The sequence below is a fragment of the Kogia breviceps genome, chromosome 10, assembly GCF_026419965.1.
Source record: "Kogia breviceps isolate mKogBre1 chromosome 10, mKogBre1 haplotype 1, whole genome shotgun sequence".
Lineage (NCBI taxonomy): Eukaryota > Metazoa > Chordata > Mammalia > Artiodactyla > Physeteridae > Kogia > Kogia breviceps.
In genome coordinates, this window is record NC_081319.1 from 87,669,080 (window position 1) to 87,683,661 (window position 14,582).

Consider the following 14,582-nt stretch of genomic DNA (forward strand, 5'->3'; position numbering starts at 1 on the left):
TTTTTTTTTTCTTAAATTTATTTATTTATTTTTGGCTGTGTTGGGTGTTTGTTGCAGCACATGGGCTTTCTCTAGTTGCGGAGAGTGGGAGATACTCTTCCTTGCAGTGCGCGGGCCTCTCATTGCGGTGGCTTCTCTCATTGAGCACGGGCTGGAGGCGCGTGGGCTTCCATAGTTGAGGCACATGGGCTCAGTAGTTGTGGCTCATGGGCTCTAGAGCACAGGCTCAGTAGTTATGGCGCACGGGCTTAGTTGCTCCGCGGCATGTGGGATCTTCCCGGACCAGGCCTCGAACCCGTGTCCCCTGCATTGGCAGGCGGATTCTCAACCACTGAGCCACCAGGGAAGCCCCCCACATACTGTTCTTAAAAGTCCTTTGGCCACCCTGTCTCAGTAGGACCCCTCTCCTGTCCCGTTGAGAGGCTATTGGTTCACCAACTGGTCCCATACAAGGAGGGCAGGGGAAGACCAAAGAAAGGCTGACTGCTCAGATTGGTAGGTGGCAGGTTTAATAAGCAAGGAAACTTATCTACGAGGCTTGTCTTGGGCGACTGCATGAGTAGGTCTCCGAACCCATCCACCAGAATCTTAAAGTGTATGTATCAGTAGAAGCCTTAACTGGGTTCAGTCATGTATTCGGTCCAGATGGTCTCAACACCCTACTCTCTCAAGGCGACGACCTTGGAACAGCTCCCACTGTGGGAAAGGTGGGCAAACATACATTCCAAGGATGGGGAAGGAGCGATGAGCTCCCCATTGCCCAGATCTAGCTCAAGGGTCAACCGGTGGTCATGCCCTCCTGACGACCCTCACAGGCCTGCCTCTCTTCTTATCTCCCACTTCTATCTCTTTGTGCTAGTTCCAGAATGTCTTTCTCTTGCATTCTAAATTTCCTTTGTTTCTCTGTCAATACTCAAATAAGTCAGAAAGGTGTTGCCAAACCTGTTCTCTCCTCAAGAGAATTCAGTGGATTGAATTCAGGTTCCTGCTGTTAAAATGACAATTTTTATACCTTGATACACTAATGAAAAAGATGAAAGTCCTTTCTTGTTTCTTTTACTAAAACCATCTTGGCAAGAGATATCTTTGCTCTGATTGCTCAACTTGTTGTTTTTTCTGATAGCTAATTTTTCTCCACCCTTCATGGATTTCTCTTATTTCTAAACAGCGGTCTAGGTGCCTCTTGGCAGTTGCTGTGGGTTTCTTCAGCAGTTGTGCATATCATGGGTCAGTTACTTCTGGTGGTTTCCTGCTTCCTTTCCCTAAATGAGGCTTATATAGGATTTATTAACCATGTAATAAATATACAACCATACTGCCTCCAGCAATAAAACATGGACCCTAGAGGGGGCTGTTCTAACCTGAACTATTGCTTCTCTCTCAGATATTTGAATCACTGTTAGCCAGGAGTAAATAACAGACTCGTTACTGTCTGTCCTCCTGTGTTTACCTGATTTAGATTCATTTTTCTGATGCATCTGTTGGGTTGTCCATATGCTTGCGTTAGGGTTGATAAGCCAATCACAAAAGTTCATAGTTGCTTTGCATGCAACTGGCAATGTCCAGTTGACTAATTGCACACTAAAAAACACGCAAAAATGTCTGATGCAAAAAGATGTGATAGTGCAACAGGAACTCTTTTGCATTTGCTACTGGGAGTGTAAATTGGCACAGCCTTGTTGGAAAATTGGTTGACAGTGTCTACCACAGTTTAATGTTTATGTACCATTTGACCCAGAAATGCCACTCCAGAGATGAGGGCTTATGTCCACCAAAAGTTATGCACAGGAATGTTTATAGCATATTTAGTCAAATAGCCAAAACAAGGAACAATCCAAATATCTAACAATAGTAGGATAAAGAAAATGTGGTGTATTTATGCAATGGAATATTATACAGTAATGAAAAGGAACACACCACTGCTATGTGTAACAAGGTAGATAAATCCTACAGTCATAATGGTGGGAGAAAAAGCCAGATATATTACTGTATGATTCCATTTATATAAAAGGCAAGAGTAGGCATAACTAACCTATGGTGATAGAGGTTAGAAGAGTGATTACTGTTTGAATGGGTATTCTTTTTTGAATTTTATTTTATTTATTTTTTTATACAGCAGGTTCTTATTAGTTATCCATTTTATACATATTAGTGTATATATGTCAATCCCAATCTCCCAATTCATCACACACACACCACCCCGCCACTTTGGCCCCTTGGTGTCCATGTGTTTGTTCTCTACATCTGTGTCTCAATTTCTGACCTGAAAACCATTTCATGTGTACCATTTTTCTAGGTTCCACATGTATGCGTTAATATACGATATTCGTTTTTCTCTTTCTGACTTACTTCACTCTGTATGACAGTCTCTAGATACATCTATGTCTCTACAAATGACCCAATTTCATTCCTTTTTATGGCTGCTGAGTAATATTCCATTGTATATATGTACCACATCTTCTTTATCCACTCGTCTGTCAATGGGCGTTTAGGTTGCTTCCATGACTTGGCTATTGTAAATAGTACTGCAGTGAACATTGGGGTGCTTGTGTCTTTTTGAATTATGGTTTTCTCAGGGTATATGCCCAGGAGTGGGATTGAGGGGTCATATGGTAGTTCTATTTGTAGTTTTTTAAGTAACCTCCATACTGTTCTCCATACTGGCTGTATCAATTTACATTCCCAGCAACAGTGCAAAAGGGTTCCCTTTTCTCCACACCCTCTCCAGCATTTGTTGTTTATAGATTTTCTGATGATGCCCATTCTAACTGCTGTGAGGTGATACCTCATTGTAGTTTTGATTTGCATTTCTCTAATGATTATGATGTTGAGCATTCTTTCATGTGTTTGTTGGCAATCTGTATTTCTTCTTTGGAGAAATGTCTATTTTGGTCTTCTGCCCATTTTTGGATTGTGTTGTTTGTTTCTTTAATATTGAGCTGCATGAGCTGTTTATATATTTTGGAGATTAATCCTTTGTCTGTTTATTTGTTTGCAAATATTTTCTCCCATTCTGAGGGTTATCTTTTTGTCTTGTTTGCAGTTTCCTTTGCTGTGCAAAAGCTTTGAAGTTTCATTAGGTCCCATTTGTTTATTTTTGTTTTTATTTCCATTACTCTAGGAGGTGGATCAAAGAAGATCTTGCTGGGATTTATGTCAAAGAGTATTCTTCCTATGTCTTCCTCTAAGAGGTTTATTGTGTCTGATCTTACATTTAGGTCTGGAATCCATTTTGAGTTTATTTTTGTGTATGGTGTTAGGGAGTGTTCTAATTTCATTCTTTTATATGTAGCTGTCCAGTTTTCCCAGCACCACTTATTGAAGAGACTGTCTTCTCTCCATTGTATCCGTGCCTGCTTTGTCATAAATTAGTTGACCATAGGTGCGTGGGTTTGTCTCTGGGCTTTGTATCCTGTTCCATTGATCTATATTTCTGTTTTTGTGCCAGTACCATATTGTCTTGATTGCTGTAGCTTTGTAGTATAGTCTGAAGTCAGGGAGTCTGATTCCTCCAGCTCCGTTTTTTTCCCTCAAGACCGATTTGGCTATTCAGGGTCTTTTGTGTCTCCATACAAATTTTAAGACTTTTTGTTTTATTCTGTAAAAAATGTCATTGGTAATTTGATAGGGATTGCATTGAATCTGTAGATTGCTTTGGGTAATATAGTCATTTTCACAATATTGATTCTTCCAATCCAAGAATATGGTATATCTCTCCATCTGTTTGTATCATCTTTAATTTCTTTCATCAGTGTCTTATAGTTTTCTGCATATAGGTCTTTTGTCTCCCTAGGTAGGTTTATTCCTAGGTATTTTACTCTTTTTGTTGCAATGGTAAATGGGAGTGTTTCCTTAATTTCTCTTTCAGATTTTTCATCATTAGTGTATAGGAATGCAAGAGATTTCTGTGCATTAATTTTGTCTCCTGCAACTTTACCAAATTCATTGATTAGGTCTAGTAGTTTTCTGGTGGTGTCTTTAGGATTCTCTATGTATAGTATCATGTCATCTGCAAACAGTGACAGTTTTATTTCTTCTTTTCCAATTTGTATTTATTTTCTTTCTTTTTCTTCTCTGATTGCCATGGCTAGGACTTCCAAAACTATGTTGAGTAATAGTGATGCGAGTGGACATACTTGTCTTGTTCCTGATCTTAGAGGAAATGCTTTCAGTTTTTCACCATTGAGAATGATGTTTGCTGTGGGTTTGTCATACATGGCCTTTATTATGTTGAGGTAGGTCCCCTCTGTGCCCACTTTCTGGAGAGTTCTTATCATAAATCGGTGTTGAATTTTGTCAGAAGCTTTTTCTGCCTTTTGAGATGATCATATGCTTTTTCTTCTTCAATTTGTTAATATGGTGTATCGCATTCATTGATTTGAGTATATTGAAGAATCCTTGCATCCCTGGGATAAATCCCACTTGATCATGTTGTATGATCTTGATAATGTGTTGTTGGATTCTGTTTGCTAGTATTTTGTTGAGGATTTTAAAATCTATATTCATCAGTGATATTGGTCTGTAATTTTCTTTTTTTTGTAGTATCTTTGTCTGGTTTTGGTATCAGGGTGATGGTGGCCTCATAGAATGAGTTTGGGAGTGTTCCTTCCTCTGCAATTTTTTGGAAGAGTTTGAGAAGGATGGGTGTTAGCTCTTCTCTGAATGTTTGATAGAATTCACCTGTGAAGCCATCTGGTCCTGGACTTTTGTTTGTTGGAAGATTTTTAATCACAGTTTCAATTTCATTACTTGTGATTGGTCTGTTCATATTTTCTATTTCTTCCTGGTTCAGCCTTGGAAGGTTATACATTTCTAAGAATTTCCCCATTTCTTCCAAGTTGTCCATTTTATTGGCATAGAGTTGCTTGTAGTAGTCTCTTAGGATTCTTTGTATTTCTGCGGTGTCTGTTGTAACTTCTCCTTTTTCATTTCTAATTTTATTGATATGAGTCCTCTCCCTCTTTTTCTTGATGAGTCTGGCTAATGGTTTATCAATTTTGCTTATCTTCTCAAAGAACCAGCTTTTAGTTTTATTGATCTTTGCTATTATCTTCATTTCTATTTCATTTATTTCTCCTCTGATCTTTATTTCTTTCCTTCTACTAACTTTGGGTTTTGTTTGTTCTTCTTTTTCTAGTTCCTTTAGGTAAATGTTACATTGTTTATTTGAGATTTTTCTTGTTTCTTGAGGTAGGATTGTATTGCTATAAACTTCCCTCTTAGAACTGCTTTTGCTGCATCCCATAGGTTTTGGATCATCGTGTTTTCATTGTCATTTGTCTCTAGGTGTTTTTTGATTTCCTCTTTGATTTCTTCAGTGATCTCTCGGTTGTTTAGTAACGTATTTTTTAGCCTCCATGTATTCGTGTTTTTTACGTTTTTCTCCCTGTAATTGATTTCTAATCTCATAGTGTTGTGGTCAGAAAAGGTGCTTGATATGATTTCAATTTTCTTAAATTTACTGAGGCTTGATTTGTGACCAAAGATGTGATCTGTCCTGGAGGATGTTCCATGTACACTTGAGAAGAAAGTGTAATCTGCTGTTTTTGGATGGAATGTCCTATAAATATCAATTAAATCTATCTGGTCTATTATGTCATTTAAAGCTTGTGTTTCCTTATTAATTTTCTGTTTGGATGATCTGTCCATTGGTGTAAGTGAAGTGTTAAAAGTCCTCCACTATTATTGTGTTACTGTTGATTTCCTCTTTTATATCTGTTAGCAGTTGCCTTATGTATTGAGGTGCTCCTATGTTGGGTGCATATATATTTATAATTGTTATATCTTCTTCTTGGATTGATCCCTTGATCATTATGTAGTGTCCTTCCTTGTCTCTTGTAACATTCTTTATTTTAAAGTCTATTTTATCTAATATGAGTATTGCTACTCCACCTTTGATTTCCATTTGCATGGAATATCTTTTTCCATCCCCTCACTTTCAGTCTGTATGTGTCCCTAGGTCTGAAGTGGGTCTCTTGTAGACAGCATATATATGGGTCTTGTGTTTGTATTCATTCAGCAAGCCTGTGTCTTTTGGTTGGAACATTTAATCCAGTCACATTTAAGGTAATTATCGATATGTATGTTCCTATTACCATTTTCTTAATTGTTTTGGGTTTGTTTTTGCAGGTCCTTTTCTTCTCTTGTGTTTCCCACTTAGAGAAGTTCCTGTAGCATTTGTTATAGAGCTGGTTTGGTAGTGCTGAATTCTTCTAGCTTTTGCTTGTCTGTAAAGCTTTTGATTTCTCCATCAAATCTGAATGAGATCCTTGACTGGTAGAGTAATCTTGGTTGTAGGTTCTTCCCTTTCATCACTTTAAATATATCGTGCCACTTCCTTCTGGCCTGTAGAGTTTCTGCTGAGAACTCAGCTGTTAACCTTGTGGAAGTTCCCTTGTGTGTTATTTGTCATTTTTCCCTTGCTGCTTTCAGTAATTTTTCTTTGTCTTTAATTTTTGCCAGTTTGATTACTATGTGTCTTGGCATGTTTCTCCTTGGGTTTATCCTGTATGGGACTCTCTGCGCTTCCTGGACTTGGGTGACTTTCCTTTCATGTTAGGGAAGTTTTTGAATATAATCTCTTCAAATATTTTCTTGGGTCCTTTCTCTCTCTCTTCTCCTTCTGGGACCCCTATAATGTGAATGTTGTTGCATTTAATGTTGTCGCAGAGGTCTCTTAGGCTGTCTTCATTTCTTTTCATTCTGTTTTCTTTATTCTGTTCCGCATCAGTGAATTCCACCATCTGTCTTCCAGGTCACTTATCCATTCTTCTGCCTCAGTTATTCTGTTTTTGATTCCTTCTAGTGTAGTTTTCATTTCAGTTATTGTATTGTTCATCTCTGTTTGTTCTTTAATTCTTCTAGGTCTTTGTTAAACATTTCTTGCATCTTCTTGATCTTTACCTCCATTCTTTTTCTGAGGTCCTGGATCATCTTCATTATCATTCTGAATCCTTTTTCTGGAAGGCTGCCTATCTCCACTTCATTTAGTTGTTTTTCTGGGGTCTTATCTTGTTCCTTCATGTGGTACATAGCCTTTTGCCTTTTCATCTTGTCTATCTTTCTGTGAATGTGGATTTTGTCCCACAGGCTGAAGGATTTTAGTTCTGCTTGCTTCTGCTGTCTGCCCTCTGGTGGATGAGGCTATCTAAGAGGCTGGTGCAAGTTTCCTGATGGAAGGGACTGGTGGTGGGTAGAGCTGGGTGTTGCTCTGGTGGGCAGAGCTCAGTAAAACTTTAATCCGCTTGTCTGCTGATGGGTGGGGCTGGGTTCCCTCCCTGTTGGTTGTTTGGCCTGAGGCGACCCAACACTGGAGCCTACCTGGGCTCTTTGGTGGAGCTAATAGCAGACTCTGGGAGGGCTCATGACAAGGGGTACTTCCCAGAACTTCTGCTGCCAGTGTCCTTGTCCTCACAGTGAGACAGAACCACCACCCACCTCTGCAGGAGACCCTCCAACACCAGCAGGAGGTCTGGTTCAGTCTCCTATGGGGTCACTGCTCCTTCCCCTGGGTCCTGATGTGCACACTACTTTGTGTGTACTCTCCAGGAGTGGAGTCTCTGTTTCCCCCAGTCCTGTCAAAATCCTGCAATAAAATCCTGCTAGCCTTCAAAGTCTGATTCTCTGGGAATTCCTCCTCCCATTGCCGGACCCCCAGTTTTGGAAACCTGATGTGGGGCTCAGAACCTTCACTCCAGTGGGTGGACTTCTGTGGTATAATTGTTCTCCAGTTTGTGAGTCACCCACCAGCAGTTGTGGGATTTGATTTTATTGTGATTGCACCCCTCCTACCATCTCATTGTGGCTTCTCCTTTGTCTTTGAATGTGAGGTATCTTTTTTGGTGAGTTCCAGTGTCTTCCTGTAAATGATTGTTCAGCAGTTAGTTGTGATTCTGGTGCTCTCACAAGAGGGAGTGAGAGCACGTCCTTTTACTCCACCATCTTGAAACAATCTCCCACAAATCATTATTGTATTAGAGGCCAGAAGTCCATGATCACAGCACTGGCATGGCTGGGTGAGGGCCTCCTTCCAGGTCACTGACTTCTTGTATTCTCAGTAGGCAGAAAGGGCCAGGGAGCCACTTCTGATTAATCCAAGAATGGATCCTTGAGTGGGTATTGATTGGAGTACTAGAGTACTAGAATTGAGTGGAGTTAGCTGGAGTACTAGAAATGTTCTATACCTTGGAAGTAGTTACATGGATATATACCTATGTGCATGCGAGATTAGTACACCTTACTTTGTTATACCTCAATTTAAAAAAATCATGTGATGTCTTCTAGAACAAGAGAAGGAAGGATTTGAGAGAGCTTCTTGATTTGGGAAAGAAAAGAATACTTTCAGGATAAGATGTTAACTAGAAGAATTGCCTTATGTAGAAGCCCTTTCGTCCTTTATCCTATTAAGAGGCATTTCTCCAACTAGAACAGGTGTGGTTAAAACTGACCCTTGCTGCTTTACTGGGAATTTGCCACTGAGTTTGCTTATACATCATTGTAAGCACTGTGGTGAATACAAGTCCTAAGACACATTCCCTGTACTCCATAAGCTTATAATCTAATAGACAAGACCAACACAAATAAAATATTTAGAGAACTTAGTATTATTTTTTTTCTAAAGTGCAAATTGTGAGGTGCAGAATTCTCTAGGAATTCAGGAGGAAGAAAAAAATGGGTGAGAAATGGAGTAGGTGATTTTCATGAAGAAGGAAGGGCTTGATATGAGTTTTTAAAACTAGATGGGCGGGCTTCCCTGGTGGCGCAGTGGTTGAGAATCCGCCTGCCGATGCAGGAGACATGGGTTCGTGCCCTGGTCCGGGAAGATCCCACATGCCGCGGAGCAACTAAGCTCGTGAGCCGTGGCCGCTGCGCCTGCGCATCCGGAGCCTGTGCTCCGCAATGGGAGAGGCCACAACAGTGAGAGGCCCGAATACCGCAAAAAAAAAAAAAAAAACTAGATGGGCAGACAAAATGTCAGAGAGTTCTTCACTTTATTGTACTCGTTTAAAGAATCATAGAAAACCTGTTTGCTAGAGCTGGAATGGTGACCAGCCAAAAGACAGGATATTTGTCAAACAGGAGGCAGGACCACAGACTTCTTGGGACATCCAGGACTGGACCCTGAATTGACACTGGTTGGGGCTCTAGGAGTGGGAAGACAGAAATACAGAGGTGTGTAGGGATCAGAAATAAACTGAGGCCAGAACTAAACCACACCCCAATGGGAAATATTCTACAGAGATCCTTTCTTTTTCTAATAAAGCAATTATTCTTATTGCATTAAAAAAACATTTGTGTGTATGTGACAGGCTGAGTCACTTTCAGAAGAGTTCAGAAAGTCTGGGGAAGGATATTAATTCTTCCTTAATGCGTTTTCCTCTTTCACCCCACTGACGGGTCTGCCAAACACCCCCCCCACACACCGCTCCCCTCCACCCCCCAACACACAAACACTTCATATTCTGGTGTTGGCAGGGAATTAGGAGTTTACCTAAAGTTGCTAGGCTGTGGGTGGAGCCTGAACAGTAACAGAAACATTCGAAGATATATAAAGACAACTGAAATTCACATCAGCTGACTGAGCGTGCATTTTACCAGAAGTCTGACTGGCCTGCTATGCTCTCATAATTGCTTTTGAAAGGGTTTTCTCTGAAGAAATCAAATCAAGTCTGTTACCAAGCAAATTGAAATTTCCAAGCTGCAGCCATTCTAGAAATTCTAAACATCATTTAAAAGAAGATCTCAATCTCACTCTGTTTCTACTTTCTCTAAGGAGCTGTTTTTGTGCTGTTTGGCCCCTTTCTACCTGGAATGGAACAAAGGTACAGTTGAAAATTGTTTTCCTACTGAATTTAGGATTGATATTTTTGGTAGTTTGTCTTTACTTCTTCTGGTGAAAAGGTACAAGAACTGAGAGCTCTTGGGGGATGGGGTGGCGTTCATGATGTTAAAACAGTTTTTGTGGATATAGTATGCACCGTCTCAGAAACATCTGATTCACAGCTCACCCAGTTATTTGGGTACCGAGCTTGCCTTCCCCATGGCCTGCTTGCCCTGGATAGTCTATTTGTCAGAGCCCCTCTCTCCAAGCTCTGTCCTCTTCACCCAGCCCTGTCACTGGTGATATCTTTTCTGGAGATTTCCCTTATTTTTCCTCTGGCTGCCAGTGTATCTTGTCTTTTGGAACTTTCCTTCTGCCAATACATTACCTACTGCTTTGCTCAGGCCTCAGAAATCCATAGGACCAAAAGAGATGCTTAAGACTCAGGGCTGAAAGAGTCCAGAGGACTCAGGGTTTGGAGTTGAGGTGTGGTCTGGACTAAGATGTGCCCTGAATTCATGGTTCAAAGCTGCAGTCCATTTTACAGCTCCTCACAGGAAAATGCTGACTTCTTCAGGGCATAGACAAGATTTTGTAGGCTGGATTAGAACATAATTGCAATTAACAACTTGTTTCTATGGGGAAATATTAACTTCAATACAAGTCAACTTTAAGGTTGCCACCTAGTCATAATGGGGCACTGTCTGTAGGATAGTTAATTTTTAAAATGTCAGTGTCACATTTGGGTACATGCTAGTTCTTAAGAAAATATGAACAGGTTCCAGGTTCATAAAAAAGGTTTTGTAGGAATCATTGTGGGCCAGTAATTGCAATGTTCATTTATTCTTTCAACAAATATTCATTGGATTCCTCATGTGTGCTAGGCTCTAGGGGTACAATGGAAACTCACACAGGCATGGTTCCTTCCTTCGTGTGTCTGTCAGTTATCTTTAGGGGATACAGGTATTAATTTGATAATTAAAGATGAAATTAAAAGTTTGATAAGTCACATGAAAGCACAGGTACGTAGTGCTGTGAGTGTTTATAATAGTAGGATTTGACCTTCTTTGGGGTGTTGGGGAAGACTTCCCAGTGGAGATGATGATTGAACTGAGATCAAAAGGATAAGGAGAGTTAAATCTGTGAAGAAGGCATCAGGAAGTATATTCTGGGCACAGGGCTGTACTTTGAGCAAATGAAAGAAGGTCAGGTGTCATAGAAGAAAGAATATAGTTCAAAAAGAGCTGGAGGAAGTGATTAGGGGTCCCTAAGCGTCACCTCTTAGGCCATATTAGGAATTTTGTTCTTTCTCCTGGGAGCAATGGGAGGATATGAGGCATTTTGAAGACGTGGGAGAAGGATTGGCAGGATGAGGTTATTTTGGAATTTCCATTTTAAATATGTTATTCTGGCCATAGTGGAAAGAGCAGAGAGTGAATGCAGGGTGACCAGTTAGGGACCCATGGCAGTGGTCCAGAAGGGAGATGATGGTAGCTTGGATAAGCGTTGTAGAAGGGGATGCTTATGAAATAGACTTAAAAGTTAAATTGACAGGGCTTCCCTGGTGGCGCAGTGGTTGAGAATCCGCCTGCCAATGCAGGGGACACGGGTTCGTGCCCCGGTCCGGGAAGATCCCACATGCCGCGGAGCAGCTGGGTCCGTGAGCCATGGCCACTGAGCCTGTGCTTCCGGAGCCTGCGCTCTGCAACGGGAGAGGCCACAACAGTGTGAGGCCCGCATACCAGAAAAAAAAAAAAAAAAGTTAAATTGACAGACTTGAATTGAATATGGGATAGTGAGAGAAAGGGAAGGGTCAAAGATAACAGGGGGTGTCATGGTGGACATTTGAAGGTTTGGGGGTGGGTGAGATGTGCTGAATTGGATTTTGGATGCACTAAGTTTCAGGGGTCTTTAGGACATCCTAATGGACATGTACAAAAGGCAATTAGCTCTCCACATAGGGCTTCCTGACTCAGGTCTGCTCATATGGGAGTTACTGTGTTCTGGAGCCATGGGTATGGATGATCCCTTAGGGGGAAAACGTCAAATGAAGAGGATACAGAACTGAGCCTTGAGGAACTACAACATTTCCTGACCAGGTAGAGGAAGGATGAGTCTACAATGGAAACAGAAGAATGGCCAGAAATGTAGGGTGAAAACTAATAAGCTATTAGGTGTGTAGAAACCACCACCACAGAAAGTATGTCTGACTGTGAAGGAGAGGAGAAAGAGAACTAGCTGGAGAGTATGTGAGGCTGAGCTGTAATTTTTTTAATGGGAGATATTTGGACAATTTAAAAGTTTAAAAGGCAATTTAATGCTGTAGGATTCCATTTATATATCATTTGTGAAATGACCACATTATAAGGGTAGAGAACAAATCAGTGGTTGCCAGAGGATAGGCAATAGTGGGGGTATGACTATAAAAGGCAGTCCTTGGGAATTATATCCAGCAAGTTCTTTGGTCTTGATGGAAGAGTTAGATGTCTTGATTTTAGTGGTAGCTATGAAAATCTATCAATGGAATAAAATTTCATAGAACTATCTATGCAGACACATACACATATGCAAAAATGGTTGCACGTACAAACTGGTGACATCAGAATAAAGTTTGTACTCTAGTGAACAGTATTGTACCACTGTCAACTTCCTGGTTTGATATCGTAATACAGTAATAAAGTGATGTAAGATGTCCCTATTAGGGGAAGCTAGTTCCCCTAAGGTACAGGGGACTCGACTATCACTGCAAATTCCTGTGGATCTATTTTATTTTCATTTGAAACTTTATTTCAAAATAAAAAGTTGTAAAAAGTCAATGAGAGAGAAAGATATGAAATTTACAGTGAAAATTGTGGAGTAACGTCTTTTTCTCTTTTTCTTTAGTACTTTGTCCTTCAGGTGCAACCCAATTATTATCATCATCATTATTACTCATGCATAATGTACAGGAATCACTTCTCATTAATGTATAACTCAAAACTCCCAAGGTCTTGCCACTAGAAGACACTTTCCAGAGGCAATTTGGCAGACTTAAATAGCCAAATATGTTCATGGTTAGGACCTTATGCATTGATTATAGCTGGTGGCAGGAGTGGGCTGCTCCCTCCTGGGAGGGCAAGCTTTACCCTTCCACATCCGTGGATTCAACCACCTAGGATCAAACATATTTGAAAAAAAACTTCCAGAAAGTTGTAAAAAGCAAAACCTGAAATTGCTGCCCCCCACCCTACCCCATCAACTATTTACATAGCATTTACATTTTATTAGATATTATAAGTAATCTAGAGATGGTTTAAAGTATCTGGGTGGTTGTGTGTAGGTTGTATGCAAATACTATGCCATTTTACATAAAGGACTTGAGCATCTGCAGATTTTGGTATCTGCTTGGGTTCTGGAACCAATCCCCCTCAAATACCGAGGGACGACTGTATACATCAGAATAAGTAGGGCTTCCCTGGTGGCGCAGTGGTTGAGGGTCCGCCTGCCGATGCAGGAGACGCGGGTTCATGCCCTGGTCCGGGAGGATCCCACATGCCGCGGAGCAACTAAGCCCGTGAGCCATGGCCGCCAGGCCTGTGCATCCGGAGCCTGTGCTCCGCAGCGGGAGAGGCCACGACGGTGGGAGGCCCGCATACCGCAAAAAAAAAAAAAAGAATAAGTGATGTGTGCATATGCTTTGAAAGAACATGTTTAAAATATCAGCTTCTCCATTATTTTTATTGTGCAATATAATGTACGTAAGAAAAGTTTATAAAATATAAATAAAATTTAGCACTTATAAAACAAATACCAGTTTACCCCAGCTCAAAAATAATAACATTACATACCACCACCCCACAATTCTCTCATGTGCCCCTTTCTTTTTTTGAAAATATCTTTATTGATATATGATTTAGTACTATGAAATTGACCTGATTTAATTGTACCAGTCAATGATCTTCAGTATATTTGCAGAGTCTTGCAGCTATTTCCACAATCTAATTTTAGACTCTTTCCATCACTCCCCCCAAAGAATGCCCAATCATCAGTCACTCCCCATTCCCATACACACCCCTACTCCCACCCTTGGTAACTACCAATCTACTGTCTGTCTCTATAGATGTGCCTATTCTGGATATTTCACATAAATGGAATTATACTATATGTGGTCTTTTGTGTCTGGCTTCTTTCACTTAGCATGATTTTTTTTTTTTTTTTTTCTCGTTACGCGGGCCTCTCACTGTTGTGGCCTCTCCCGCAGCGGAGCACAGGCTCCGGACGCGGAGGCGCAGCGGCCATGGCTCACGGGCCCAGCCGCTCCGCGGCATGTGGGATCTTCCCGGACTGGGGCACGAACCCGCGTCCCCTGCATCGACAGGCGGACTCTCAACCACTGCGCCACCAGGGAAGCCCCAGCATGATTTTTTGAGGTTCATCTATGTTGTAGTATGTATCAATCACTACTTCATTCCTTTTTATTGCCAAATAGTACAGCTTGAACAATGTAGATTCGAACTGTGCTGGTCCACTTATACACAGATTTTTAAAAATAGTAAATACAGTACTACATGCTCCACCACTGGTTGACTCTGTGGATGAGGAAGTGTGGATATGGAGGGCGGACTATAAAGTTATGTGCAGATTTTTAACTGCTCAGAGGGTCAGCATCCCTAGTCCCCACACTGTTCAAGGGTACATGTATTCCACTGTGTGGACATACACATTTTATTTACCCACTAATCAATTGATGGACATTTGGGTTGTTTCACTTTTTGGCTATTAT

General features: G+C 40.9%; 1 protein-coding gene across 8 annotated transcripts in view; it reads left to right on the forward strand.

Annotated features, from left to right (window-relative positions):
* Positions 1 to 14,582, forward strand: part of LOC131764413 (cytidine monophosphate-N-acetylneuraminic acid hydroxylase) — a 285,608-nt gene that overhangs the window by 197,381 nt on the left and 73,645 nt on the right. For 4 of the 8 annotated variants that reach the window (XM_067006581.1, XM_059077584.2, XM_067006582.1 and 1 more), the window contains exon 2: positions 9,773 to 9,821. The exons of 3 other annotated variants lie outside the window; for them this stretch is intronic. In XM_067006581.1, coding sequence (XP_066862682.1) covers positions 9,773 to 9,821 — 49 coding nt within the window. Of the gene's footprint in view, positions 1 to 9,575; positions 9,822 to 14,582 lie in introns of those variants that run through there. One more of the 8 variants, XM_067006583.1, reaches the window with a different exon arrangement.